This window comes from Muscardinus avellanarius (genome assembly GCF_963383645.1).
Source record: "Muscardinus avellanarius genome assembly, chromosome: 3".
In the NCBI taxonomy this organism is placed as follows: Eukaryota; Metazoa; Chordata; class Mammalia; order Rodentia; family Gliridae; genus Muscardinus; species Muscardinus avellanarius.
The window spans coordinates 127,514,589-127,542,105 of record NC_137788.1 but is presented as its reverse complement, the minus strand read 5'-3'; the positions used below and the strand labels follow the sequence as shown (position 1 = coordinate 127,542,105).

The following is a 27,517-nucleotide window of genomic DNA, read 5'->3' as shown; positions in this document are numbered from 1 at the left end:
GACAGCATATAGATGGATTTTGAGTTTTAATTTATTTGCCATCTATGTCTTTTTGTTGGGGAGTTGAGGCCATTGACATTCAGCGTGAATATTGAGAGGTGTTTTTTAATTTGTAACATTTTGAGTTGTAACTTCTGTTTGAGGCAGTGTTTGTTCTTCTTGGCTTATTTTTTTTTATTTGATGGAAATCATCCTTTCTCCTGCTCTGGCATTTATTTTTTATTTTTCTTCTTTGTAATTCATCTCTTAGAGCATTTTTTTTGTTGTTGTTGTTCTGGTTTGGATGACATAAATTCTTTCAGCTTCTGTTTGTCATGGAAGATTTTTATTTCCTCTCCAGATTTGACAGATATTTTAGCTGGGTAGAGTAGTCTTACATGAAAGTTTTCTTTCACAGTTTGGAATATATTGCTCCAGGCCCTCCTTGCTTTTATGACTTGATTTGAGAAGCTGGGACTGATTCTTATTGGCTTGCCTCTGAATGTCACTTGGTCTTTTACTCTTGTTGCATGTACGATTCTCTTTTTTGCCTCTACATTAGTCAATTTGATTATTAAATGACATGGTGAACCTTTTCTCTGATTTATCTAAAGGGGGTTCTATGTTTCCTGCAGCCATGTGTCAACCTTTTTTTCTGTGTTTGAAAAATTTTCTGATGTTATTTCTCCGAATAGATTTTTGATTCCTTTGGTTTTGGCTTCTAGTCCTTCTTTTATGCCTTTTTTGGGGGGTGGTACTGATGTTCCTGGAAGCCCTTCTATCTCCGGGCTACACTCCCAGACATATTTTATACTTTTTTATTTTTGGAAAGAGGGTCTCTTATGCCAGCGCGGCTGGCTTCGAACCTGTGCGATCCTCCTGTCTCTGCCTCCCAAGCGTGGGAATTACAAGCGTGTACCACCATGCCCAGCTTATGCCTATTATTTTTAACTTTGTTCTTTTTTTTTTTTTTTGGTGGTACTGGGGTTCCTGGAAACCTTTCTACTTCCAGGCTACACTTCTAGATCTAGACCTATTTTATACTTTTTTATTTGGAAACGGTCTCCTAAACCAGCATTGCTGGCTTCGAACCTGCACGATCTTGTCTCTGCCTCCCAAGCGCGGGGATTACAAGCATGCATCACCACGCCTGACAACCTTGTTCTTTTAAAGTTGACCCAAATCTCTTGGATGTTTAACTTATATTGTCAAATTGATTTATCTAATTATATACTGTGTGTTCATTTTTGGAGTGGTCATCTCCTAAGAGTGAGATTCTGTTTTCCATGTGGTCTAGTCTACCATTGATAGTTTGTATTGATATCTTCATTTCAGTTATTGCATCCTTCACTTCCTTTAGAGCTTTTTAAATTTCTCTTCCAAGTATTATTTTCTTTGTTGATTTTATCTTTAATTTATTTCATGCTCTGAACTCTTTTCTGAAATCCTGTATCATTTCTTTCTTTTTTCTTTTTTTTTTTTTTTGCAGGTTTAGAGATGGAACCCAGGGGCATTTGACCTCTGAGCTACACCCCCTGACCTACTTTTTATTCTTTATTTTGAAACAGGGTCTCACTGAGTTGCAGAGGGCCTCATTAAGTAGCTTAGGCTGTCCGTGAACCCCGATCCTCTGGTCTCAGCCTCCCGAATGCTAGGATTACAAGTGTGCGCCACCACACCGGGCTGAAATCCTGTATCGTTTCTATTATTAAAGTTCTAAGTTCTGAATTCTCCTCTGGCATTCTTTGCAACTCTGTGTTCAGGGGTTCTGTTATTCTAGGATAGTGGTAATCATTGTTTCCTTGTTTTTTTTTTTGTGATTTCAGGCTTTTTAGATTATTTATTTCTTTATTTATTTTGCTTTTGATGGCTCTCTTTCTTACTCTGTTTCCATATCTAATCTCTCTTTTATATGATCTTATTCTGGAGATATTTACTCCAAGGTATGTCTTAAAAGTGAATAGCCTCTATCATTTGGGTATTCACAGCTTTCTGTTGAGTATTTATTACCTTTTAATGCTGACTTTGAGGTTTGTGTTCATATCACCCTCTTGTTCTGCCTGCAGGTCACCAGTACTGGGTTGCAGTTAGTTCAGGGCTCTTTCTGCCTGCTGCAGTGGTGGTGTTGATGAGTTCCAGGTGTTTAAGTCCAGGGACCTTTCTGCCACCTCTGTAATAGGGAGTAGTCTTCGAGGTGTGGGTAGAGTAGTTTGTGTCCTGTACATTTTTAAACTTCAGTGTGTGAGGTGCTGGGTGACTTCGTCTTTCAGCTGTGATTAGTTTATCCTTAGTGTTTGGCATTCCTTCCTGTTGGTTTACCTATCTGATTCAACCTCAGCAGTCAGGGTTTAGAGGAGTCAACTGGTATATACAAGGGAAAATTATATTGTTTTTAATGGTGAAAGGTGTGAGGAGGAAAGGGCTAGAGTAAGGAATATAAGAATAAGGAAAAGTAGAAAATAGAACCTAGTAGAATAAGAATTTTAGTGCAGTTAGGTAATATATAGTAAAGATTAGAGATGGTTAAAATAAAGAGAATTCTAGTAGTCACTGTAGAATATTTAGGTATAATGATAGAAAGTGGGTTTAATACAAGCCACTGGTAGATAGGTTCACTAGGAGTCTGATAGACAAAACAACATAAACAATTTCTCACATGTACACACACAAGAGGAAAGGAAAAAGATGGGAAAATAAAAAAGAAAAGGAGAAGGAATCTTAAGAGTTGCTTAATTAGGAATGAGTAAAATTTTCTTGTAGGAAAAGAACTGATTTATTTTGGTGTGGTTTTGTATGTTTCCTTGCTGTTTTTTTTTTCTTTCTTTCTTTCTTTTTTGGTTTGAGACTTCCTTAGAAGAGATATGAAAGCTGTTCCAGTGCTCTGGTTCAAACCTGCTCTCCCACCCCCCTTCCCATCTGCTCTGTCTCCTGCTTTGCTAAGGAAGCATATTAGGGAGGAAGTATAAGGAAGGGCTGGCCCCAGCTAGTTGCTGAGAGGAGGCTCTTCTAGGCTGGGGGTTGGGAGTGTGGCCCAGGGTTCTTACCCAGCATTCACTAAGTTTTAGGCTTAATCCCCTGTGCCACAGAAGAGAGATAAGGAAAAAAAAAAAAAAGAGGGGGGAGGGAGATGGAAGGAGATTAAGAAAGGGAAAAGACACACAAAATGGTTAAAAATTACAAATTCACAAGTATAGTGCAGCAGCAGCAGCAGCAGGAAAAAAAACAAAAACAAAATAATAAAAAACCCCACAGAACAAAAAGGCAAAGAAGAAAAAATATATTTAACAACAATAAATTAAAAAAATACCTCTTGTACTTGGCCTCTGCAGCCCTCTTGGTTCCGTGTGAATACTTTGAGCTGACTAAGGTCCCCTTACTGCAGTATGTTCTTGAGCAAGTTCCACGTGTTCTTCTTGCTTGAAAACCTATAGCAAATGCATCAGGTTGCAGCCCCGATGCTGTGGTCTCCTGTCGTAACACCCTGGCCTCGTGTCTCTCTGTCTGTTCAGGTGCGTTCCAGAGAAGGCTGGGTTGATCTATGCTTTCAAATGTGGTGCATTCTTCAGAGTTTTGTGTTTGTGTACTGCCGCAGTCTGCCTGTATTCCCACTCCATTTGTGTGTTCTCTCTTCTGTTACCCCATGAAGTAACTGCACTCACCTCCCTGGGGTCCCTGCACTCACTTTTGCCTCTGGGCACATGGTGAAGCCAGGGTTGGGAGGGACGGGGCGTGTGTGTGGTCCTCCTCCTCTGTCCTGTCCTGCCAGGGCTGTGATTCTGTGGCTGGTGATCTTGATGTCTGTGGCGTAGGTCTCAGGTTGCTGATGAGATTTTTCAGGTCTTCCTAAGTTGCCGCCTATCTGCAGGCATGCTTTTGTTCTCCTCTTTCCATTTTGTTGCCTTTTTCTTTTTAAGCCTAAATATTTAAAGGTGGCCTTGTAGGTTTCATTGAGTTTCTTTGTCTCTTGTTTCTCTGTCTCCCATGAAAGTAGTATGGGATGTGGAATCACCTTTGAAAATTTGAGTGCATATTAGAGTAAAAACAAAATGGAGAGGCTGGGCCAGGCATGGTGGCACACTCTTGTAATCCTAGCATTTGGGAGGCTGAGGCAGGAGGATCTCAGTTGGAGGATACTCTCAGCTACTCTGGAGGACCTTTACAACTTAGTGAGACCCTGTTTCAAAAATAAAGAATAAAAAGTCAATCTGGGGTGTAGGTTGGAGGTAGAATACCTCTGGGTTCCGTCTCCAGTACCCTCTCCTCCCCCCCCAAAAAAAAAGAAAAAAAAAGAAAAGGAAAATGGACAGGCTAATTTAGCCTTATAACATAATATGCTTTAAAAGTAATACTTGCTTTTCAAATTTTATTTCATTGGTGCACTACAATTTTACATCAGGGTGAGATTCACTGTGTTAAAAACACACATGCACACAGCTCTTTACACACTTCTCTCCACATCCCACCCTGATCCCCCTCCCTCCCAACACGAGTTGGTGAAATTAATAGTAATACCTTCACATACTGCCATAGTAATAATACATTATAAACAATAACAAATATAAGATTATACTTCTGCTCTTGTTAAATTCTTTTGTTTTTATTTTTTCCCCAGCAAATCATAGGATTAATAGGTACATAGTAGGCACTTTTTACTGCCTTTTGACAGGAACTGTTTTTATTTTTTATTTATTTATTTTTAATTAATTTATTTTTTAAATTGGTGCATTGTAGTCATATATCAATCACATTGGAGTACAAGACTTGAGAGGATATACAAGCACTCATCATCCAATTAGCCCTCCTCCAGCCCCCGTCCCATTCCCTCCCCCTCCCTCCATCCCACACTTCTTTGGTGATTTACTTTGATACATTTGTTTATGTACCTCCTGCATTTTAAAGAGGCTCCGTCCTCCAGTATTACATACCCTCTGATTGGTCACATTAGTTGCTTCACTATAGGGCCCTTTCTATAGCTCAACCTCTTCCTGTTGCCCTTTTCCTCCTAGTTATTGCTGATTAAGAGAAGCATCTGATTTATATTTTCTGCGATATTTCTCTGTGCATGCTGCGTTGCAAGTACCAATCCCACTCTTGATGGTCCCAGTAGTGGCCTGGCTACTCAGTGGACTGATCCAGACCTTGATGGCTCACGCAACGGCCTTGCCTCATGGGAGGACCCAGTTCTGGTCTCCTGGCCCCTGAACCGGTCAAACCCCTAAGCTGGCTTTGGTCCCAACCTTGGAGGCCGCAGGAGTGAACTTGCCTCACGCCAGGCTCCGATGCTGGCCATTGGCCCCTGCACCGCTCTAACCCCTTGGCAGGATTCCAATCCCGGCCTCGGAGGCCCCAACACTGGTAATGCCTCACGGCAGGCTCCGATGCCGGCCTCACTGGCCCCAGCAGCAGCCTAACCCCTCGGCAGGCTCCGATCCCGGCCTCAGAGGCCCCAGTACCGGCCTTGCCTCAAGGCAGGCTCCGATGCCGGCCTCGCTGGCCCCAGCACCGGCCTAACCCCTCGGCAGGCTCTTATCCTGGCCTCGGAGGCCCCAGTACCGGCCTTGCCTCAAGGCAGGCTCCGATGCCGGCCTCGCTGGCCCCAGCAGCGGCCTAACCCCTCCGCAGGCTCCGATCCCGGCCTCGGAGGCCCCAGCACTGGTCATTCCTCAAGGCAGGCTCCGATGCCGGCCTCGCTGGCCCCAGCACCGGCCTAACCCCTCGGCAGGCTCTTATCCTGGCCTCGGAGGCCCCAGTACCGGCCTTGCCTCACGGCAGGCTCCGATGCCGGCCTCGCTGGCCCCAGCAGCGGCCTAACCCCTCGGCATGCTCCGATCCCGGCCTCGGAGGCCCCAGCACTGGTCATGCCTCACGGCAGGTTCCGCTGCCGGCCTCGTTGGCCCCAGCACCGGCCTAACCCCTCGGCAAGATCTTATCCTGGCCTCGGAGGCCCCAGTACCGGCCTTGCCTCACGGGAGGCTCCGATGCCGGCCTCGCTGGCCCCAGCAGCGGCCTAACCCCTCGGCAGGCTCCGATCCCGGCCTCGGAGGCCCCAGCACTGGTCATGCCTCAAGGCAGGCTCCGATGCCGGCCTCGCTGGCCCCAGCACCGGCCTAACCCCTCAGCAGGCTCTTATCCTGGCCTCGGAGGCCCCAGTACCGGCCTTGCCTCAAGGCAGGCTCCGATGCCGGCCTCGCTGGCCCCAGCAGCGGCCTAACCCCTCGGCAGGCTCCGATCCCGGCCTCGGAGGCCCCAGCACTGGTCATGCCTCAAGGCAGGCTCCGATGCCGGCCTCGCTGGCCCCAGCACCGGCCTAACCCCTTGGCAGGCTCTTATCCTGGCCTCGGAGGCCCCAGTACCGGCCTTGCCTCACGGCAGGCTCCGATGCCGGCCTCACTGGCCCCAGCACCGGCCTAACCCCTCGGCAGGCTCTTATCCTGGCCTAGAGGCCCCAGTACCGGCCTTGCCTCAAGGCAGGCTCCGATGCCGGCCTCGCTGGCCCCAGCACCGGCCTAACCCCTCAGCAGGCTCTTATCCTGGCCTCGGAGGCCCCAGTACCGGCCTTGCCTCACGACAGGCTCCGATGCCGGCCTCACTGGCCCCAGCAGCGGCCTAACCCCTCGGCAGGCTCCGATCCCGGCCTCAGAGGCCCCAGTACCGGCCTTGCCTCAAGGCAGGCTCCGATGCCGGCCTCGCTGGCCCCAGCAGCGGCCTAACCCCTCGGCAGGCTCCGATCCCGGCCTCGGAGGCCCCAGCACTGGTCATTCCTCAAGGCAGGCTCCGATGCCGGCCTCGCTGGCCCCAGCACCGGCCTAACCCCTCGGCAGGCTCTTATCCTGGCCTCGGAGGCCCCAGTACCGGCCTTGCCTCACGGCAGGCTCCGATGCCGGCCTCGCTGGCCCCAGCAGCGGCCTAACCCCTCGGCATGCTCCGATCCCGGCCTCGGAGGCCCCAGCACTGGTCATGCCTCACGGCAGGTTCCGCTGCCGGCCTCGTTGGCCCCAGCACCGGCCTAACCCCTCGGCAAGCTCTTATCCTGGCCTCGGAGGCCCCAGTACAGGCCTTGCCTCACGGGAGGCTCCGATGCCGGCCTCGCTGGCCCCAGCAGCGGCCTAACCCCTCGGCAGGCTCTTATCCTGGCCTCGGAGGCCCCAGTACCGGCCTTGCCTCTCGGCAGGCTCCGATGCCGGCCTCACTGGCCCCAGCAGCGGCCTAACCCCTCGGCAGGCTCCGATCCCGGCCTCAGAGGCCCCAGTACCGGCCTTGCCTCAAGGCAGGCTCCGATGCCGGCCTCGCTGGCCCCAGCAGCGGCCTAACCCCTCGGCAGGCTCCGATCCCGGCCTCGGAGGCCCCAGCACTGGTCATGCCTCAAGGCAGGCTCCGATGCCGGCCTCGCTGGCCCCAGCACCGGCCTAACCCCTCAGCAGGCTCTTGTCCTGGCCTCGGAGGTCCCAGTACCGGCCTTGCCTCAAGGCAGGCTCCGATGCCGGCCTCGCTGGCCCCAGCAGCGGCCTAACCCCTCGGCAGGCTCCGATCCCGGCCTCGGAGGCCCCAGCACTGGTCATGCCTCAAGGCAGGCTCCGATGCCAGCCTCGCTGGCCCCAGCACCGGCCTAACCCCTCGGCAGGCTCTTATCCTGGCCTCGGAGGCCCAAGTACCGGCCTTGCCTCATGGCAGGCTCTGATGCCAGCCTCGCTGGCCCCAGCACCGGCCTAACCCCTCAGCAGGCTCCGGTCCCGTCCTCGGGGGCCCCAACACTGGCCTTGCCTCATGGCAGGCTCCGATGCCGGCCTCGCTGACCCCAGCACCGGCCTAACCCCTCAGCAAGTTCCGGACCCGACCTCGGAGGCCCTAGCACAAGCCTTGCATCATGGCAGGCTCCAATGCCGGCCTCGCTGGCCCCAGCATCGGTCTAACCCCTCTGCAGGTTCCAATCCCGGCCACGGAGGCCTCAGTAGTGGCCTTGCCTCACAGCAAGCTCCGATGTCGGCCACTGGCCCCGGCGCCCGCCTAACCCCTCAGCAGGTTCCGATCACTGTCTCTGTGGTTATTATTTCAAAGGTTCCAGTTGTAATGTATCAGATCTCTGCCTCCCCCGAATATTGGCCACTGCCATTGCCACTGCCTCCACCGTTTCAAATCCTTCCCAGGCTCTTTTTCCACTCTGAATGTTGTCCAGTGTTCCTAAGCATGCGTGATGGTAGCATTCGACATTTGGTGTAATTTCTCCAAAAAAATAAAGTTGGTAAGATCCGGTTTCTGCTTCTCCTGAATACAAGTCTCCACCACCATCGTGAAGAACTCTTTCAACACCGCATTTCTCCTTGGTCTCCGCTAAACTCTCTCCTTATATGTGATGTCTGAGATTCTTAACAATATAGAGAAATAGCAGTCCTCTTTCACGGCGAATTTTTCCATAAGTTCCAGTGCATTTAGATAAGTTTTGTCTGCATCTCCAGTGTCCTGGCATCCATAACGGCTTTCTTACCACCTCTCCGATATTTTTCTTTATCTTTTTCTGTTCTGGGCCCAGTTTCTCCAGGGGTCTGGCGTGCTACTCGCAGTTCAGCCGGGACCCAGAGTCCCGCGATCAGGGCCCCAGCTGGCGTGCCCTGTGCTCGACCCCCGCCCAGAACCCAGCGTCTTACTGGGCCTTGTTTCTCCAGGGGTCTGGCGTGCTACTCGCAGTTCTGCCTGGGGCCCAGAGTCCCGCGACCCGGGCCCCATTAGGCGTGCCCCGCCCGCGACCCCCGCCCAGAACCCAGCGTCTTACTGGGCCTGGTTTCTCCAGGGGTCTGGCGTGCTACGCGTAGTTCGGCCCGGGGCCCAGGGTCCCGCGACCCAGGCCCCGGCTTTTGTGCGCCGCGCGCGACCCCTGCCCAGAACCCAGCGTCTTACTGGGCCTGGTTTCTCCAGGGGTCTGGCGTGCTACGCGCAGTTCGGCCCGGGGCCCAGGGTCCCGCGACCCAGGCCCCGGCTTTTGTGCGCCGCGCGCGACCCCTGCCCAGAACCCAGCGTCTTACTGGGCCTGGTTTCTCCAGGGGTCTGGCGTGCTACTCGCAGTTCTGCCTGGGGCCCAGAGTCCCGCGACCCGGGCCCCATCTGGCGTGCCCAGCCCGCGACCCCCGCCCAGAACCCAGCGTCTTACTGGGCCTGGTTTCTCCAGGGGTCTGGCGTGCTACTCGCAGTTCTGCCTGGGGCCCAGAGTCCCGCGACCCGGGCCCCATTAGGCGTGCCCCGCCCGCGACCCCCGCCCAGAACCCAGCCCAGGAACTGTTTTTACATTTATGTTCCTTGTAGAACGAAGACAAATTTATTAATTATTTACTATTTTAGTCTCTGAAAACACTAAACAAGTCAAACTATATTTTTTAGGTACAAAACCTATATTTTTCATACAAAACCTTCAAGAGAATTTATTCTTAGTTGAACTTAGTAAAAATATATTAGCATACTTTGACTATTTGGCAGTGTGATTTATATAAATACTATGTTATAAATTGTTAAATTATAAAAATAGACTAGTTTAGCTTTTTTTGAAGTTACTTTTTAAATAAACTTCCAAACTGTTCTGTTCTCCAGCTTAGAGACAAGTATTCATTTTATGGCATTGGTGCCACTAAAGGATATTCTTATTCCTGCTCAGAGTGCTTTGAACACTAAATAAGTAACTCAAACTAAGGTCTAAAAATATGAAACACTCTTAATCTTCATCATTGTTTGAGAAAATTGATTTCTCTTAGCATAGATTATAGTATTATTTGTGACAACCTGGTGGTTATAGTTTTCCATCTTATAGTCGTCCTTTCTAATTTTCTGTTACTGTTGTTAAACTTTGAGTAATAAAAATTATGCATAGTTTTAATGGAAAGTCTTTTGTTTATGCAGGATGAATGTGGACAGTTTCCGTATGATGCAAACATCCAGATACATTGGGTATCATTCCTAGATGGACGTCAGAGAGTTCTGCTTTTCACTGATGATGTTGCCCTGGTTTCCAAAGCATTGCAGGCAGAAGAAATGGAACAGGCTGATCATGAAATAACCTTGTCACTACATAGTCTTGGGCTCTCACTGATAAACAATGAAAACAAGCAGGAAGTTTCATATATTGGAATAACCAGGTATGCAAGAAGGAAGATAAGACAGCAGGAATCTTTAAAAGGCTTTGAGTTTTTAATATTTAATTTTATGGGCATAAACAGATCTCTGTTCCAAATGTGACAAAATGTATTTGGTAAAATTTACCGAATAATTATTTGAACTATTTTCTGAAAAGCTCCAAAGAGAGAAAAGGCATTGTCTTTATAACACGCATTGTCAGTTGAGTGGGGAAGGAAGTAACTTCTTCCTTTCCGTTCCGTTCCGTTCCTTTCCTTTGCTTTGCTTTGCTTTCCTTCTTCTCTCCCTCCTTCCCTCCTTTCCATATTGTTTATGAGTGCTTTTCTTAAATGAATTATAAAACATCGAGAAATGCTACAAAATACCTACATGTGCAATAGAAATACAGAGGTTGAAGTAACGTGTGTGTGTGTGTGTGTGTGTGTGTGTGTGTGTGTGTGTGCCTGTGTGTGCACGCACACACAGCAGAGGTTCTAGAAGCCAGCCTGGGTTGGAAAAAACTAACAGAAGTAAATTAGAAAAAAAAATTATTAGAGGAAGCAGTATTTAATGGGAGTACGTAATCTTATGGGCCATCATTCAGAACTTTTAAATACTAATGAGCTTAGTTATATTTTTTGGTTCTCTTTATATAAGAAAAATATGTTTTTAAATTGCACTGAATTTGGTAAAAGATTCATACATCTTTTGGAGGCTGAAGAGAAGAATAGACAACATACCAAATAATATCTGCATAGAGTCTTTGAGAATCACATGTTTAGGGTAGTAAAACTGAGTAAGAAAAGAGACTATGTAATGTACTTGGCATAATACCTAAGAATTCTAAAAATGATATCATAAATGCCATTAATATTGTAATTTTTATATGTTTTTGAGTAGTACATTCTCTTGGTTTTATATTTCAGTATTATAGAATTTTACAAACTAAATATGCAAATACTTTTTATCATCTGATCCAACTTTGAATCCTCTTTTGTTAATATAAATTTAATTTTTTTATGCCTGGGATTGAACTCAGTCATTATACATCTGAGATATACCCCCGCCCTGTTTTATTTTTTATTTTGAAATAGGGTCTCACTAAATTGTGGACGGCCTCATTAAGTTGCCGAGACTAGCCACAATCCTATGATCTTCCTTTTCCAGCTTCCCAAGTGCTGGGAGTACAAGTGTGTGTCACCACACCCAGTTCATTTTATTTTAATATTATATATGCCACCATACTTTGTCAGATTGGCCTTTTTTTATAAGGAAATTTGTAAAATTCATCTAAATAGCTGATTACTTTTTTGACATGGCACACATTGTTTCAGAGGAAATGTAAGTTCTACACCATCAACAACTTAGACCCTGTTTCAAAATAAATTTTAAAAAAAGGCTGGGGTATAGCTCAGAGATAGAATACCCCTGGGTTCTATCCTCATTACCAAAAAATAAAAAAATAAGAAAAGGCTTTGTTTGCAGCCCTAGGTCTAGAGAAAAATTGAGCATTATTATAAAGTTCACATATATCCAAGCCCCCATGTTTATTCTGTTATTAACATCCTATAGTAGTGTGACACATTTGTTACTATTCATAAGCTAATATCTTTACATTATTTAAAGTCAGTCCTCATATTAGTATTTGCTCTTTGAACTCTGCATTCTGAGTTTGACAATGTGTGGCAACATGTATCCATCATTATAACATATGGAGCAGTTTCACTGCCTTACTGTAGCCTGTCTTCCCCTGCTAGTCCCCCTTTTATCCATACTGAACTTTGGAGCCACTGATTTCAGCCATCTGACACATATGTAAAGATATTTTATTGCTTTAATTTTAATTCCCAGATGACTTTAGATGTTGAGCATATTTTCCTGTGCTTACTTGCCAACTATAGATCTCTCCTCGGCTGTCCAGATGGTGTGTGTGGTGCTGGGGGGCTGGATCCAGGGGCACTCGGCTACTGAGCCAACACACCCAGGCCTTTCAGTTTTCAAACACGAACTCACTGTGTTACCATATGTTGGCCTCAAACCTGCGATCCTCCTGTCTCAGTTTCTCAAGTACCAGGATTACAGGCTTGCGGTGCCTCTGCCCTGGCTTCATTGCCTATTTTTTTAAACTGGTTGTTTCTTTTTTTGAAAAGAGGTATTTATTCATTTATTTATTTTAAATTAATTAATTAATTAATTTATTTATTTGTAGTACTGAGGATGGAACTCAGGGGCATTTTACCTCTTAGCTATACCCCAGCCCTACTTTTTTTTTAAATCTTTATTTTGAAACAGGGTCTCACTAAGTTGTTGAGGGCCTCACTAAGTAGCTGAGGCTGACTGGAAACCTGGATCTTTTTGTCTCAGCCTCCCAAAAGCTTAGATTACAAGTGTGCGTCACCATGTTCAGCTCAAGAAATATTTATTTTGATACTAGTATTTTTCAAATACTTGCTTCACAAATGTTTTTCTCCCAATCTGGTTTCTTGCCCATAGGTAGTTCTCCTGGCCTGTGGCCATGTTCCTCTTTCAGCATCTGAGGCTGCTGTTCAGTGCTCTACACATCACAGTAACTTCTCACATGTTGCTGCATTGCATACTAATTTTTTAACTAATGGATGCCCATCACATGAAGGTAGAAAAGTGGTCTTTGAATGTTGCTCTTTGGGGCTTAGTGAAGTGTAGATTATCTTCTTAATCTAAATAAATGCCAAAACATTTTATTATGTAATGGCATTATAGCTGTGTTAAAATAATATGAAATATGTTGATATTTCCCAATTAAGCACACATTTCCAAATCACAGAAAAACAACAGCCAGAAAAATATGAAATTTAAGATAGAGTATCTCTTCACTGCAGTTCTTCATAAAAATAAAAAACAGAGTTGAAGCTATAACCAAAATAAGTTTCTGAGTGACTAATTTTTAAGCCAAGCAAGGAACGTCTTTTTACCAATAGAGTGCTGTTAGTTGAATCATGTCTTATTACAGCAGCTAAAGAAAAGAGTCTAGAGAAAATAAATTTGTTTAGGGCCATTAGCTTTTCAGTGAGAATAGTTGCATAAAGAATTGAGGATATTCAGAGTAATATTAATAATAAGTGTTTTTGAAAGGCAAATGATAGGGGTTCTCTGTAGCTCTCAGTGAATGAACAGATGTTTCCAGTCCTTCTCAGTTGTTTTATATAAGTCTCTGCAGAGTTTGAAATGACTGAAGAATTATCCTTTATTGATGGTCTGCATAGAACAACTATAGTTGAGAATATTTTCAAACAGATTGTAGAAATACCAGTTTAGTACAACTGAGATGGAATCTTCTGAGATAATAGGAGACATATGTGTGGAGCAGAAAAAGACTTAGTTGGATGAATTCACAGAACTTTGAAAATATGAAGCATTTAAAGTCTGTGTTTTTTCATTGTATTATTTGTCAGCAGATGTTAATGAAAACTATTTGAATCTATGTTTTTAAAGTAGTACTAACCGACCATGAGCTTTATTAAGTCTTACGAATTTAACTCTCATCAGTTCTTTGACTTTTTTTTTCTTTTAGAAGTAGAAGTTGATTGTCCTGACCTTTTTAATTAATTAATTTATTTTTTGTGGTACCAGGGATGGAACCCAGGGACATTCTACCTCTGAGCTATGCCCCCACCCCTATTTTTTATTTTTGAAACAGGGTCTCACTGAGCTGCAGAGGGCCTTACTAAGTAGAAGCTGTGATTGTTTGTGAACCACAATTCTTCTGTCTCATCCTCCCAAATGCTGGGATTACAAGTGTGTGCCACCACACATGGCTTCCTGACTTGTTTTAACATATGGCAATTTAATGGCTGAGCAGCTGGTAACTTTATACTGTATACTTTTCATTTAAAATTTATTTCTGTGCAAAAAGAGCCATCTTGACCACCATTATTGAATACTGAATAACTTTGTAAATTATCTTTGGCTAAAGAATTGATAATGTTTCTTAATAAATTTCAATCTAAAATTTAAGGGCTAGCTAAACAGTGCTTATATGTGAAGTTTACAGTAAACTCATTTTGAAGACAACAAATACTTAAATCACAAGTAATGTTAAGCTGTTTTATATACTACTTCTATTGTCTGAAGTTAAAATGAGAAGCAGCATCTCTAATACCCTACATATTTGGAAAGAATGTTTCTTATGTCCTGCACCTTCAGTTTTAACATTTTTTTTCTGATCTCAATGCAAAGGAAGTTTACATATTTCAAAGTTCCTTTTTGAAATTGAGGAGTTTCTACCTAATCTTGCATTGGAAGTGATTGACTTACAGTGTATTGGTAGGATAAGAGAAGTATCAAGATAGTAGAATTTTATAAATGTTTTGCAAGCAATATATTAAAACAATTAAAACACTTTAAAATATTCTCATAGGTCAGTCTTGGAATTTGGCAATACCTATATCTGTGAAATGACAGTTTTGAAAAATACCCATTATACCTCAGCATTGAACATTTGCAATAGATTTTGATAATAAATACTAAATTTCCGGGTGTGGTGGTGCACACTTGTAATCGCAGCGTTTGGGAGGCTGAGACAGGAGGATCGCACAGGTTCAAAGCCAGCCACAGTTACTGAGTGAGGCTCTCGGCAACTTAGTGAGACCCTGTTTCCAAATAAAATATAAAATAGGTATGGAAGTAGAAAAAGCACCTGGGTTCCACCCCTAGTACCACACACACACAAAAGAAGCACTAATTTTCTCATTAATAGGCCTGTATTTTTAAATAGTTGTATTCAGTTATTTTTATATTTTAAATTTCATTGATAAGAAATTATGGAAGTTTTATATTTTCCTCTCAATAGTTAAGTAACTACGTAATAACTGATTTTGTCGCTGAAACAAAAATCTAAGAACTCTGTGGGCTTGCAGAAAAAAATTTGCCCATACTTGAGTTGGTTGATGTCAGTGTGTGATAGAAAAATGTTTTTCTCCTGACCCTGTTCCTTATGTGACTTTGCAGTACAGGTATAGTTTGGTATTTTTAAAATATTTTGTGTGAATTTAATTTTTGTAGGTAATTGATAGTTTTCCTAATCTGGAGTTGAGTAACACTTCTGCAACATAAATACCTATTTTTAATTTAATTTTGTGAATTATTTTAGTTCCGGTATTGTTTGGGAGATGAAACCAAAACAGAAATGGAAGCCTTTTAATCAAAAGCAGATAATCTTGCTGGAACAGTCCTATCAGAAGTATCAAGTAACAGGAGACCGTGGCTGGATTAAGTTAGACAGTAACTTTGAGGTATACCAAAATTTTTAGTTTTTAATTTTATAGGTTTATAGTTTATATTTTTATGTATTTTGGTGGTGGTGATAACAGGAATAAGTAAAATTTTACTGGCTATTGTGTATACAGAAAATAACTTCTTAGTGGAATTGTTAGTATATTGCTAATTAAAATATGTAATTAAATCATGCTACTAAATAAAATTGAAATGTGTTTCTTATTTTTATAATTTGTTCTATTTACAAACCAGTTATTTTCATTTAGGTTATAGAGAAATTATGATTGCTCATTGAAGCTTTTTCTCTCATATTTTAAATGATACCTATTCATTAGTAAGACTGCTTTATGTTATGTGTTTTATTGATAAAAACTGTAAATACTGCTCAGTTAAATTCATTAACTGTGATTGATTGTTGGACATGGGTAGATATCCACAGATCAAGGTATATTCTCCAATAGACTTTACAGACCTAAAATTAAAAGTCAACTTACTCCAAGAACACTCCAGAAGCTTGGCTGCACTGTCTAGCTGGTTCTGGCTCAGTTGCATGCACTTTGATTTTTCTGTCTTTGGTGTCTGAGGGTTGAGTGTGCACTGGTCACTAGTTATGTTCTCTACCCACCAATCGGGGTTAGCTATACTTCAATGGAAAACAAACTATACCATTAGTTCCAGCCATAAACAAGCTAGTAACTATTCAATATAAAGATTTAAGAGTTACATAGCATTATTCATTAAATGAAGTTTTTCATGTAAAGCGTATGTTAGTACAGTTCCTATAATTGAAAACTTTAAGATTTCTTGTTTTCCTATTAAACTTTGTAAGAAACCTAATGCGTTCTCTTTCACAAATCTCAGTTGCTGATGACTTTAGAATAGGTGGCTCTTTTGGTGAGACACAAAGTTTTAAAATATCTTTCTCTTTTTGTTTCATGAGTAAACAGATATTTAAGATGGGGTAGCTACTCTGCTAATATTAGTTCATCATAGAAACATTTTTCTTTTTCCAGGTTAATTTTGATAAGGTTCCAATGGAAATGCGTCTCCCTATTCGGTGCCCTATTAAGCGAGATTTTTTATCAGGAATTCAGATTGAATTAAAGCAGTCTCCTCACCAGAGAAGTTTAAGGGCCAGGTTGTACTGGCTTCAGGTAAGATTGCCATCATCATTTAAATAGATATAATTACTTTGGGTCTTTTGGAAATGAAATTTCTCTGCAAGATTATAGTCTGCATTGAAATAGGTATCTTTTGAGGGTCCAGAAGTATAGCTCAATAGTAAGCATATGCTTAGCATGCTCCGAGGCCTGGGTTCAATCATAGCATCACCACCACTGCCAGCAGACTCCCTAACAAGAAAACCTGAAATTAGTTATATTTTCATTTTGTTGTACACTTTTTCCCGTTTTCCCACATGTCCTGTGGATTCAACATCTCACCTACGATCAAGTCTAAAGACCTGTGAATATTAGACTAAGTTGACCTGCTACCCTGCTAAGGACATTTTCTTAAACTGAAATTGTATATTTTAGTGTTCCTTGAAACTTTTCATGGGATCCCCAAGTACAAGGTATCTTTGTCATTCTTGGGCAAGGGCAGGCTTCACTGCAGGTTTTTTCAGATGATTCCTTGCTTAACCTCTCCTTACCTCCCTGCCTTCTTCCTTTTAACTATTAAGTATTAGTTGAGACATTTTTATTCTTTTTCTTATTTCAATCTATCCTCTATTATTATGTTCAGTATTTATTTGCATTCTTTTTAAACCATAGGGAGTTGAAATCTCATGTGACTCATAGGTATAGATATTTTCATTAAAGATATACTCGTACAGTATTAATATAATTATGGGGTGTTTATGTTATTTTATATAAAGGCTTGTTCTTGGTGAAATGTATATAAAAGAAGTTTTACAAGTTGGAAGTGAAACTTCTAATGGCAACAAATGTATATGATAAAAGTAGTGGCTTCTATAATATCTGTGAAGCCAAAAGTATAAACCTAAATTATTTTAAATCTTGCTAAGTGGGTTTTCTTTTCTTCTAGGTTGATAATCAGTTACCAGGTACAATGTTCCCTGTTGTATTTCATCCCGTGGCCCCTCCAAAATCCATTGCTTTGGATTCAGGTAAAAATAAAATAAAAAATATAGACATAACAAGTAGGCATTACCTTGCCCTGTATAAAGCTTGATAATTTTTCCTTTATGCCTTTTCTTTTTAGAGCCCAAACCTTTCATTGATGTGAGTGTCATCACACGATTTAATGAGTACAGTAAAGTCTTACAGTTCAAGTAAGTACTGATTCCCACTATCTAAAGGAATTTAAGGGTCTGTTTTGAAAATAAATATTATTTTTTGAAAGTGACTTCTATATAAATATTATTTTCCAACTGAAAAATATTGAACTACTTCTGATCAAGTGCTTTTTATATTTAAACTTATTTAATAATAAGCATAATAAAATGTTTGTATATATTTTAAGAGTTCTTTCAACTACTTTCTCTTTTTAATTCCAATTAGAATATAAAATATAAATGACGTGTATTTGTGAGCTGTTTTCTTTAAAGCAGTTGCTGTGTACTTTAAAAATTGGATAAAACATGCTACATTTTCTAATTATAATTATTTCTGCTGTGATATGAAAAAAATATGAGCGTTTGGGAAGCTTTCACTATAATTAAACAGTTTCAGTCTAAGTACATGTAGATCAGACGTATTTTTAATACTTTTATTGATGCATCACAGCCAGCCTCACATCTTAATGTAGTTCATGATGATGACGTACATGCACACAGCTCTTGGTGGGCTTCCCCAGCTCCGTCCCCGCTCCCCACCTTTCCTATACAAAATAAAGACATTGACATTGGTATTCTCACATAAGCTCATAATGTCAACGTTAATAGAAATGATTCCTTCATGGATTCACCCTCTCCCCCACCTCTTTCCCCTGGAACCACCTCCCTGGCTTCACTGGAGTTTTCCCTTCATTTTCTGAATCTGAAGCCCCTCCGGTATCCCAATTACTTTCTAGCTTCTGCACACGAGAGGAAACATATGGCCCTTTCCTTTCTCCTACTAGATAACCCCACTTAATATAATGTTCTCCAGATCCATCACTTTTCTTGCAAATGTCATTATTTTTTCCTTTATTGCTGAGTAGAATTCTATTGTGTGTATATTTCATAATTTTGTAATCTACCCATTCATTGATGGACACCTACGTTGTTTCCATACTTCACCTATTGTGAATTGTGTTGCTATAAACATGAGTATGCATATATTACTATAATCTGATTTAATCTCATTGGAAAGACACCCAGAAGTTATATAGATAAATCATATACTGGATCCATTCCCAATTTTCTGAGGAATCCCCACACTGATCTCTATAGCATCTTCACTAATTTGCAATCTCACCAATAATATAGAAAAGTTTCCATTTTCCCACATTCTTGCCAGCATTTATTGTTTTTGAATTTTTGATGATTGCCATTCTAATTGGGGTTAGATAGAATCTCAGTGTAGTTTTGATTTGCATCTCTGATTGCTAATGATGTTGAACATTTTTTTATATATTTATTTTCATATTATTTTTGAAATATATATAAATATATTTAATATATTTATTGGACATTTATTTCTCTTGTAAATGTCTGATTAGTTCGTTGCCCATTTTGTAATTGGTTATTATGTTTTTTGTATTAAGTCTTTTAAATTCTTTTTTAAGAGATAAAGAACCAAGATCTTATTGTGCCTTTGGCTAAGTTAAGTTTTATCATTGAAAATCACCAATTTTGATTGAAACCCTTTCCATCTTAAATCCTTTTCCCATAGATACTTTATGGTCCTCATTCAAGAAATGGCCTTAAAAGTTGATCAAGGGTTTCTTGGAGCTATCGTTGCACTTTTCACCCCAACAACCGATCCTGAAGCTGAAAGAAAACGGGTAACAATTTTCTATTCCTTTGGAAAAATAAAAAAATTTTTAAATTTAAGTAAGTTATTTTTAATTCATTCTGTTAGAGAAAAAAGTTAAAAGAAATTCTTGATTTAATTTTTTTCAGACAAAGTTGATCCAACAAGATATTGATGCTCTAAACACAGAATTAATGGAGTCTTCAATGACTGATATGTCAATTCTCAGTTTCTTCGAACATTTTCACATTTCACCTCTTAAGGTGTGTTGTAATTATTTTGACAATTTAGTATAACTATCTTAGAACTTTTAAAGGCTCTGTGTACAAATGTAGCTTTAAATTTATATCAGATATTAGCCAGAAATTTTGTTTGATTAGTTGTAACAATAAGACAGTTTTCTGTAACATATGTACAGTTGCAATTCCCACAGGGAAATGACCTGAACTTGTTCTCTACCCTTGAATTAATAACCCCTTTATTCAAGAAAGAATCTGACAAAGACATTTCTTAATTAAGCATAGAAGTGCTCACCAACTAATGTTTTGGTTGCACATTGTAACTATTATCACTGTCTAAACAGAAAGCTATAATGGGTGCTCTAACCAGAATGCAAAAATGCTGAAGTAGATATTATATTGTTGATGTGGTATTTTCTCCCTTCCAAAATTTCATGTTAGCTAAGGTAGTGGAAAATTGGAGACCTTTCACTTGCCTGATTTTGTACTTTATGAACCCATTTCCATTTCTCCTTTTGTTGTTCTTTTTAGCTTTTACAGGGGAAGGTGACTGCTTAGTAAATTTATAAATGCTGTCAACCATAATGCTCTGAACTTGTGTAATGGGCCAGATTTACAATTAAGTAGCGCTTCAAAGTAGTGATGATCCTTTACATTCTCAATTACTGGTTACGGCACTTATTTACAATTGCAGTCACCTATCCATTCAGATAAATGAATGGATTAAGAAATAGAACTTTTATTTCAAATTGATATATTAATTTGGTGGTATCAGACATATCTATAGTATCAAGTTAATGATTGATATTTAATATGATATGTTATGCACAATGTCTTTCTCATCAGTAAATGTAAATCATCTATTTGTGGGATTAAGCAAACCTTCAACAATAATCTACTGAATGCCTGTGATAAAATTGCTGCAGAGGTATAAAATGACTTCATAGAGTTATAATCTAGGAGAGTATTAAAGGTTGACAGTTTACCTCCTATGTTTTGAGGCACACTGAAAATGTGCCATGAAGGTGAATAACTAGAACTATGAACCATAGTTACTATCGTAGCCTATGGTGACTGCCATGGGGAAAGGTGGGAAGGAAGGAGCTCTATCTACCTGGGCTTACCTTCCCGCATCCCAGCACTTCCTGATTCTACATAGGAGTAAAGTCAATATTAAGAAAAAATAACAGATTTTCCTGATGTCACCCCAAGTCTATACTACGTGAGCTCTATATTGGCTAGGTAATGTCTGGGAAATACAGAATGAGAAGAGAACCATCTGCTTTATTTACCCATGTTTAATTACATTTTGTCTGTATCATCTTGGACTATTGCACTAATGTTGATACAACACAAAATGTAAACAAAATGGGAATGAGAAAATATCATGTTTAAATACTGAGTTAGAGACTTTGTGGAAGCTAGAAGAAACCTCATTACTCTTAAAAAGTTTTTTGGCAACTTACTGTTGCAATAATTGTTATGTTATTGTTAATTTTTGTAGTATAATTACAAAATAAATGTTAACCATTTAAAAAAAGTTTTTATTGGTGCATTCCTACATGTTAATGGGGTACAAGATGGTGGAGGCATACGTCCACATATAACCCAATTAGCCTTTATCCAGTTCCTGACCTTTTCCTGTCTTCTTTTCCTCATGTTTGGCTAAGTGATTGATATGTTTGTTAATGTACATCATATACATTAGCAAATATCCCTCTTCCCCTCTCCCATCCCCTCAGTTAGGTCACCTTATTTGCTCAACTATAGTTTCTCCTTCTTCATCTAGAGTTTCTCCCATGACTCATTTTCTCCCTATCTTCCACATATTAGGGAGAACATCTAATTTCTTATTTTTTGTGATGGACTAATCTCACTTATCATTTGTTCTCCAGTTCCATCCATTTCCCTGTAAATGACGTAACTATGTTTTTCTTTATGGCTGAGTAAAATTCAATTGTGTACATATCCCATTGTTTTGTAATCCACTCATATGTTGATGGACATCTCGGCTGGTTCCATAGTTTGGCAATGGTGAATTGTGCAGCTATGAACATAGATACCCATGCATTAGTTTGGTAGTTTGGTTTCCATTCTTTTGAGTAGATACCCAGAAGTGGTATTGCTGGATCATATGGTAAGTTCATTTCCATTCTTCTGAGGATCCTCCATACAGTTTTCCAAAGTTGGTTGCACTACTAATTTTCAATCCCACCAACAATATTTTAGAATTCCCACTTCTCCACATTTTTGCCAGCATTTGTTGTTGTTTGTGTTTTGATTGACTGCCATTCTAGTTGGAGTTAGGTGAAATCTCAGGGTAGTTTTAATTTGATTCTCTTTAATTGCTAATGATGAGCACTTTTTAAAGCATTTATTGGCTATTTGAATTTCTTCCTTTGTGAAGTGTCTTTTTAGTTCCCTTGCCCATTTTTTGATAGGGTTATTTGTTTTCCTAGTGCTGAGTTTCTTGAGTTCTCTGTATAGTCTAGATATTAGTCCTCTATTACAGGAGTAGGTGGCAAAAATCTTCTCCCGTTCTGTTGGCTCTCAGTTGAAGTTCTTGATAGTTCCCTTTGCTGTACAGAAGCTCTTAGATTTAATGCAGTCCCACATATTGATCTACCTTTTAGTTTCTTATGCCTTTGGTATCTTGTTGAGAAAGTGTTTTTACCTGTGCGTATGTGTTGCAGTGTTGGACCTATGCCCTCTTTTCAAGAAGCCTCAGGGTCCCTTTTCTGATTTCCAAGTTTTGATCTATCTCGAATTGACTCTTGTGCAGGATGAAGAAAGTAGGGTTTATTTCAATTTTTCTGCATATGGTTAAGCAGTTTTGCCAACTGTTCAACCATTTATTGAACAGGCTATCTTTTTTCCCAGTGTGTGTTTTTGGCCCCTTTGTAAAAACTCAATTGGCTTTAAGTGTGTGGTTTGTTTTTGAGTCTTCTATTCTGCTCCATTGGTCTGTAGATCTGTTTTTGTGCCCGTACTATGCTGTTTTTTTTTTTTTTTTTTACTATAGCTTTGTAGTATAAAGTCAGGTATTGTGATTACTACTGAATGGTTCTTGTTGCTGAGAATAACTTTGGGTATTCTGGATTTTTTGTTGTTCAAAATGAGTTTAAGGACTGGTTTTTCTATGTTTGTAAGGAATGACCTTGGTAATTTAATGTGTATTGCGTTGACTTTGTAGATCACTTTTGGAAGTATGGCTAATTTGATGATATTTATTCTGTCTATCTATGAACATGGAAGATCTTTCCATCTTCTAAGGTCTTCTTTGATTTCTTTTTTCAATGTTTTATAATTTTCTTTTTAGAGGTCTTTTACCTCCTTGGTTAAGTTTATTCCTAAGTATTTTGGGTCTTATTGTGGGATATCCTGAGTGCAAGTGTTTTCTGGATTTCTTTTTCAGTGGATTTATAGTTGGTATACAGAAAAACTTATGATTTTTTAAAGATTGATTTTTTTTTTTTTTTTTGGTTGTACTGGGTACAGAATCCAGGGGCCTTTTACCTCTGAGCCAGTACTCTGAGTCAGTACTGTTTTACCTCTGAGTCAGTACTGTTTTTATTCTTTATTTGGAAACGGGGTCTCACTGAGTTGCAAAGGGCCTCACTAAGTAGTAGCCGTGGCTGTCCTCGAACTGTGATCCTCCTGTCTGAGCTTCCCAAATGCTGGGATTACAAGCATGTGCCGCCACGCCTGCCAAGTTAAAGATTGATTTTGTATCCAGACACCATGCTGAAATTGTTGATAAGTTCTATAAGCCTTTTGGTTCAGTTTGCTGGGTCTTCTAAGAGTAGTATCATGTCATTTGCAAATAGTGAAAGTTTGAGTTCTTCTTTTCCTATTTGTACTCTTTTATTGACCTTTTGTCTAGAGGATCAGTCTAATGGTTTATAGGATCCAATAGAATGAGAGTATGATTTTTGTAAGGTAGTATATAGAGATTAGGATAGTGAATTTGTAGTAGTATTCTAGAAACCAATGTAGAGTATTTAGAATAGTGTTATGAAGTGGATTTAATACAAGACAAAGAAGAGAAAAGAGAAAAAAAGAAAAGAGTTGGAAAGAAGAGAGTAGGTATGTACAAGGGAAGAACCTTGAGAGGGGTTGGAAAGAGAGCAAATAAACAAGCATACTGAAAAAACCCAAACAAAACAAAACAGAAATAATGGAACCCTACGGATATATGACTATCCAGCAGATTGGGCTAGTGCAGTCTCTAAGTAGACGTTGAATGCCACTAGCCCATTTTCTGCTGCAAGCCTGGTTCTCTGAATTTTTACCAGTCTATGAAGATGGCCGGTATCAGTGAAGCTGAATTAAGTGTTTAGGTCACCCTCCATACTTTTCACCAATGTGGAGCCTGAGTCTTTCCCTGCCTGCATAGGTGGTGATTGCCTTTGTGATAAAAAAAAAGTTTCTGTTCTGTATATCTAGGGCTGGTCTGGTCTGACTTTTCCCCGTTCACTATGATTGGGTGTCTGTGGTGATTCTGGAGATCCTACTATTTGGAACTAATGTTAAGCATAGGTCTTCCTCCACACTTTCCACTGATGCATAGCCTGAGTATGTCTGAGTCTCTGCTTTGACCAACAGCAAACTTCACCCCTGCCTTCGCAGGGTTGAACTGCAAAGTCTCAGATCTAGGGAGTATTTGGGGCTGCTCGAGTCCCTGAATGCTGCGCTGGATATTCTCCCACGGGTTCACTTATAGTGTTGTTGAGTGTCACTCTGGATCTCTGGAGGGATGGTGATCTAGGCTGCCACTGCTGCAAGTTGTAGCCGGTGTTTGCACACAAGGAACTGATGGCTTACAATTCCGATGATCTATATCCGCTTACTTTGTTTCAAGTCTTTGGTTATTTTTCTGTGTATCTCTGGAGTCAGGCACAGTGATTCAAGATGGCAGTGTCCATGTTTATAAGGCGGGTGGGTTTCTCTTCTCTTTTCTAATGGGTCTTCTAGCTTTTTGTTTCCTGCTGACTTTTACTTATCATGTTTGTTTTAAAGTTATGGAGTTTTTCAAGCCTGGTGTGGTGGTGCACGCTTGTAGTCCCCGTGCTTGGGAGGTGGAGACAGGAGGATCGTGCAAGTTCGAAGCCAGCCGTGCTGGCTTAAGAGACCCTGTTTCCAAATAAAAAAGGATAAAAAAATAGGTCTGGGAATGTAGCCCAGAGGTAGAAGGGCTTCCAGGAACCCCAGTACCACCAAAAAAAAAAAAAACAAAAAACAAAAAAAAAAAAAACCAAGAAAAAAAACCCCAACAAAAGTTATGTAGTTTTCTTGCTTTTATAAGAACTCTGTTTTTAAGGCAATGGTGTGAGCAGGACTGATATGTGCTGCTTCCCTTGGTTGCCCTCTTTCTGGAAGTAAATGTTACCTTTTTATTATTTATTTATGTATTTATTTATTGATTGATTGATTGCAGTACTGGGGATAGAACCCAGGAGCATTCTACCTTCAAGCTACACCCCCAACTCCAAGTTTTTTATTCTTTATTTTGAATCAAGGTCTCACTGAGTATCAAAGAGCCTTACTAAGTAGCTGAGGCTGTCTACTAACTGGGATTCTCCTGTCTCAGCCCACAAATGCTGGGATTACATGTTTGTGCCACGACACCTGGCTTTTAACTAATTTTAAACTAATTTACCTTTTTTAAACTAATTTTTGTGGTCTTGGAGATTGAAACTAGAGCTTCACATGTGTTAAGAAAGCACTGCCACTGAGCCATGTCCCAGCCCCATAATTGTTACCACAAATAATGTTACTTTAAATGGTTGAAAATAATTGCCCATTATCTTAACTGCAAAACTACTCGTGACATGTTTTTCTTCTTAAAATGATTATGCCATTTTGTAAAGAGTCTCCTCCATATAAACATAATGGCATTTTTATATGTTAAATGAAAATAGAGCTTTATTTTGGAGTCAAAGTAATTTTTGTTTTATAAAGGAAAATGGAATCAAATACAGGTAAGTTCTATGTGATATACACAGGAAAAATAATAGGTTTTACTAGATCTCTAATTGAAAAATACATTTGGTTGTATCCTAAGGTCTGGTTCTTGTTTATGTAAATTTTTGTCTTTAGTTTTCATTATTGAACATGATTTTTTTTTTTTTTTTTTTTGCAGTTGCATTTGAGTCTCTCTTTGGGTTCTGGAAGTGAAGAATCAGACAAAGAAAAACAGGACATGATTGCAATTCATTCTGTCAACCTGCTGTTGAAAAGCATAGGTGCTACTCTAACTGATGTGGATGACCTTATATTCAAGTAAGACTTTTCTTAAAGTTCATTGGGAAGCAAATTTGTACAAGGTAATGTTTCTTGGCATTCTCTTAATTTGTGCAGTACTATCCTAGAAAATAGATCATTTGTAGTACTTAGATTTTAAGAATTTGGCCCATTTCTGATTACATACTTTAGGTATGCTTATTTTATTCATTAGGGCAAAAATCTTATAGTTTCTTTGGTTACTCATATCTAGATAATACCTCAGAAGAGAATAAAAATTAAATTATTCTAACAGTGTATTGTGAATGACCATATTTTAAGGCAGAGTTATATTTAAAATATATAGAAATAGGGTAAAATATTTACATTAAAATATAGAAATAACTCCTTGTTAGATTTAATATGAGAATATTTATGTATGACATATATATGTATTCCATGTTTATTGAATTGAATATTCATTGGTGATATTGAGACAAGTAGTTGATTTGGAGAATAAAATAAAAACTGTAAGAGTATTTCCATCTCACATGTATACTACTAAATTTCAGAGAAAACAAGAGATAAAATACAAAGTTCAATCTGAAAAGACTGAAGAAATTGTTATCAAATCTTGTGTGTGTGTGTGTGTGTGTGTGTGTGTGTGTGTGTGTGTGTGTGTGTAACTGGGGATGGACTCAGAGGCCATTCTTCTACCTCCAAACAGTACCCCCAGATCTATTTTATTCTTTATTTTGAAACAGGGTCTCACTCAGTTGCTGAGGCTGGGTAAACCTGTGATCCTGCTGTCTCAGGCTCCTAAGTACTGATGTTACAAACATGTGCCACCACTCCCGGCAGTTATCAAATCTTAATGAGAAGTCTTTCTAAGTTTAAAAGTAGTGAGAAAAAATCTACTGGAAAATACAGGTAGATTTGACCAAATAAAAATTAAAAACTTGGACTGGGGATCTAACTCAGTTGTAGAGGACTTTCCTAGCACACATAGGGCTCTGGGTTTGATCCTTAGAACTGACCCCCCCCAAAAAAAAAAAAACACTTTATAGAAAAACCAGAAAACAGTTAAAAACAAAAACTGGGGAAATGTAATGATAATATGACAGAAAGATGATTAATCACCTGTTAAACATTGGTAAGAAAAAAATGAATGATTCCAATGGAATAATAGCTATAAGATAATAAGAGCTAACTCTCAAAAAGGAAGGATAGCTGATAACTGAAATGTTCAAGCATTATTATTTATGAAAGAATATATCAAAATTATCAAAGATTTAAAAATTTGCTGGGCGTGGTGGCGTACACTTGTAATCCCTGCACTTGGGAGGTGGAGACAGGAGGATCGCACTGGTTTGAAGCCAGCCTCGCTGGCCTAAGAGACCCTGTTCCCAAATAAAAATATAAAATAGTCTGGGAGTGTAGCCCGGAGGTAGAAGGCTTCCAGAAACCCCAGTATCACCAAAAAAAAAAAAAAAAAAAGATTTAAAAATTTGAGTAATCTAGTACTAGAGAGGGTGGGTCTAGGATATGGGCACTTTTTCTACTCTTGGTATGATTGGAAATTTCCGTGTCTTGATATGTTGATGTTGATACATATATATATATATATATATATATATATATATATATATATACACACACACACACACACACACACACACACACACACACATACACACATACATACACACATATATATATATATATATATATGTATGTGTATACACATGCACAGTATTGAATATAAAAGTGACATGCAAAGGGTGTTAAATATTTTAAGGTTGCAGAGAAAAG

The 27,517-nt window shown here is 40.2% G+C and overlaps 1 protein-coding gene across 1 annotated transcript in view; it reads left to right on the top strand.

Moving 5' to 3' along the window:
* Positions 1-27,517, top strand: part of VPS13C (vacuolar protein sorting 13 homolog C) — a gene marked incomplete at both ends in the record, with an annotated part of 203,754 nt that overhangs the window by 156,948 nt on the left and 19,289 nt on the right. The window contains 8 exons of the mRNA XM_080691629.1: positions 9,862-10,097; positions 15,203-15,344; positions 16,341-16,481; positions 17,374-17,455; positions 17,551-17,620; positions 19,164-19,275; positions 19,394-19,507; positions 25,626-25,765. Coding sequence (XP_080547755.1) covers positions 9,862-10,097; positions 15,203-15,344; positions 16,341-16,481; positions 17,374-17,455; positions 17,551-17,620; positions 19,164-19,275; positions 19,394-19,507; positions 25,626-25,765 — 1,037 coding nt within the window. The remainder of the gene's footprint in view (positions 1-9,861; positions 10,098-15,202; positions 15,345-16,340; positions 16,482-17,373; positions 17,456-17,550; positions 17,621-19,163; positions 19,276-19,393; positions 19,508-25,625; positions 25,766-27,517) is intronic.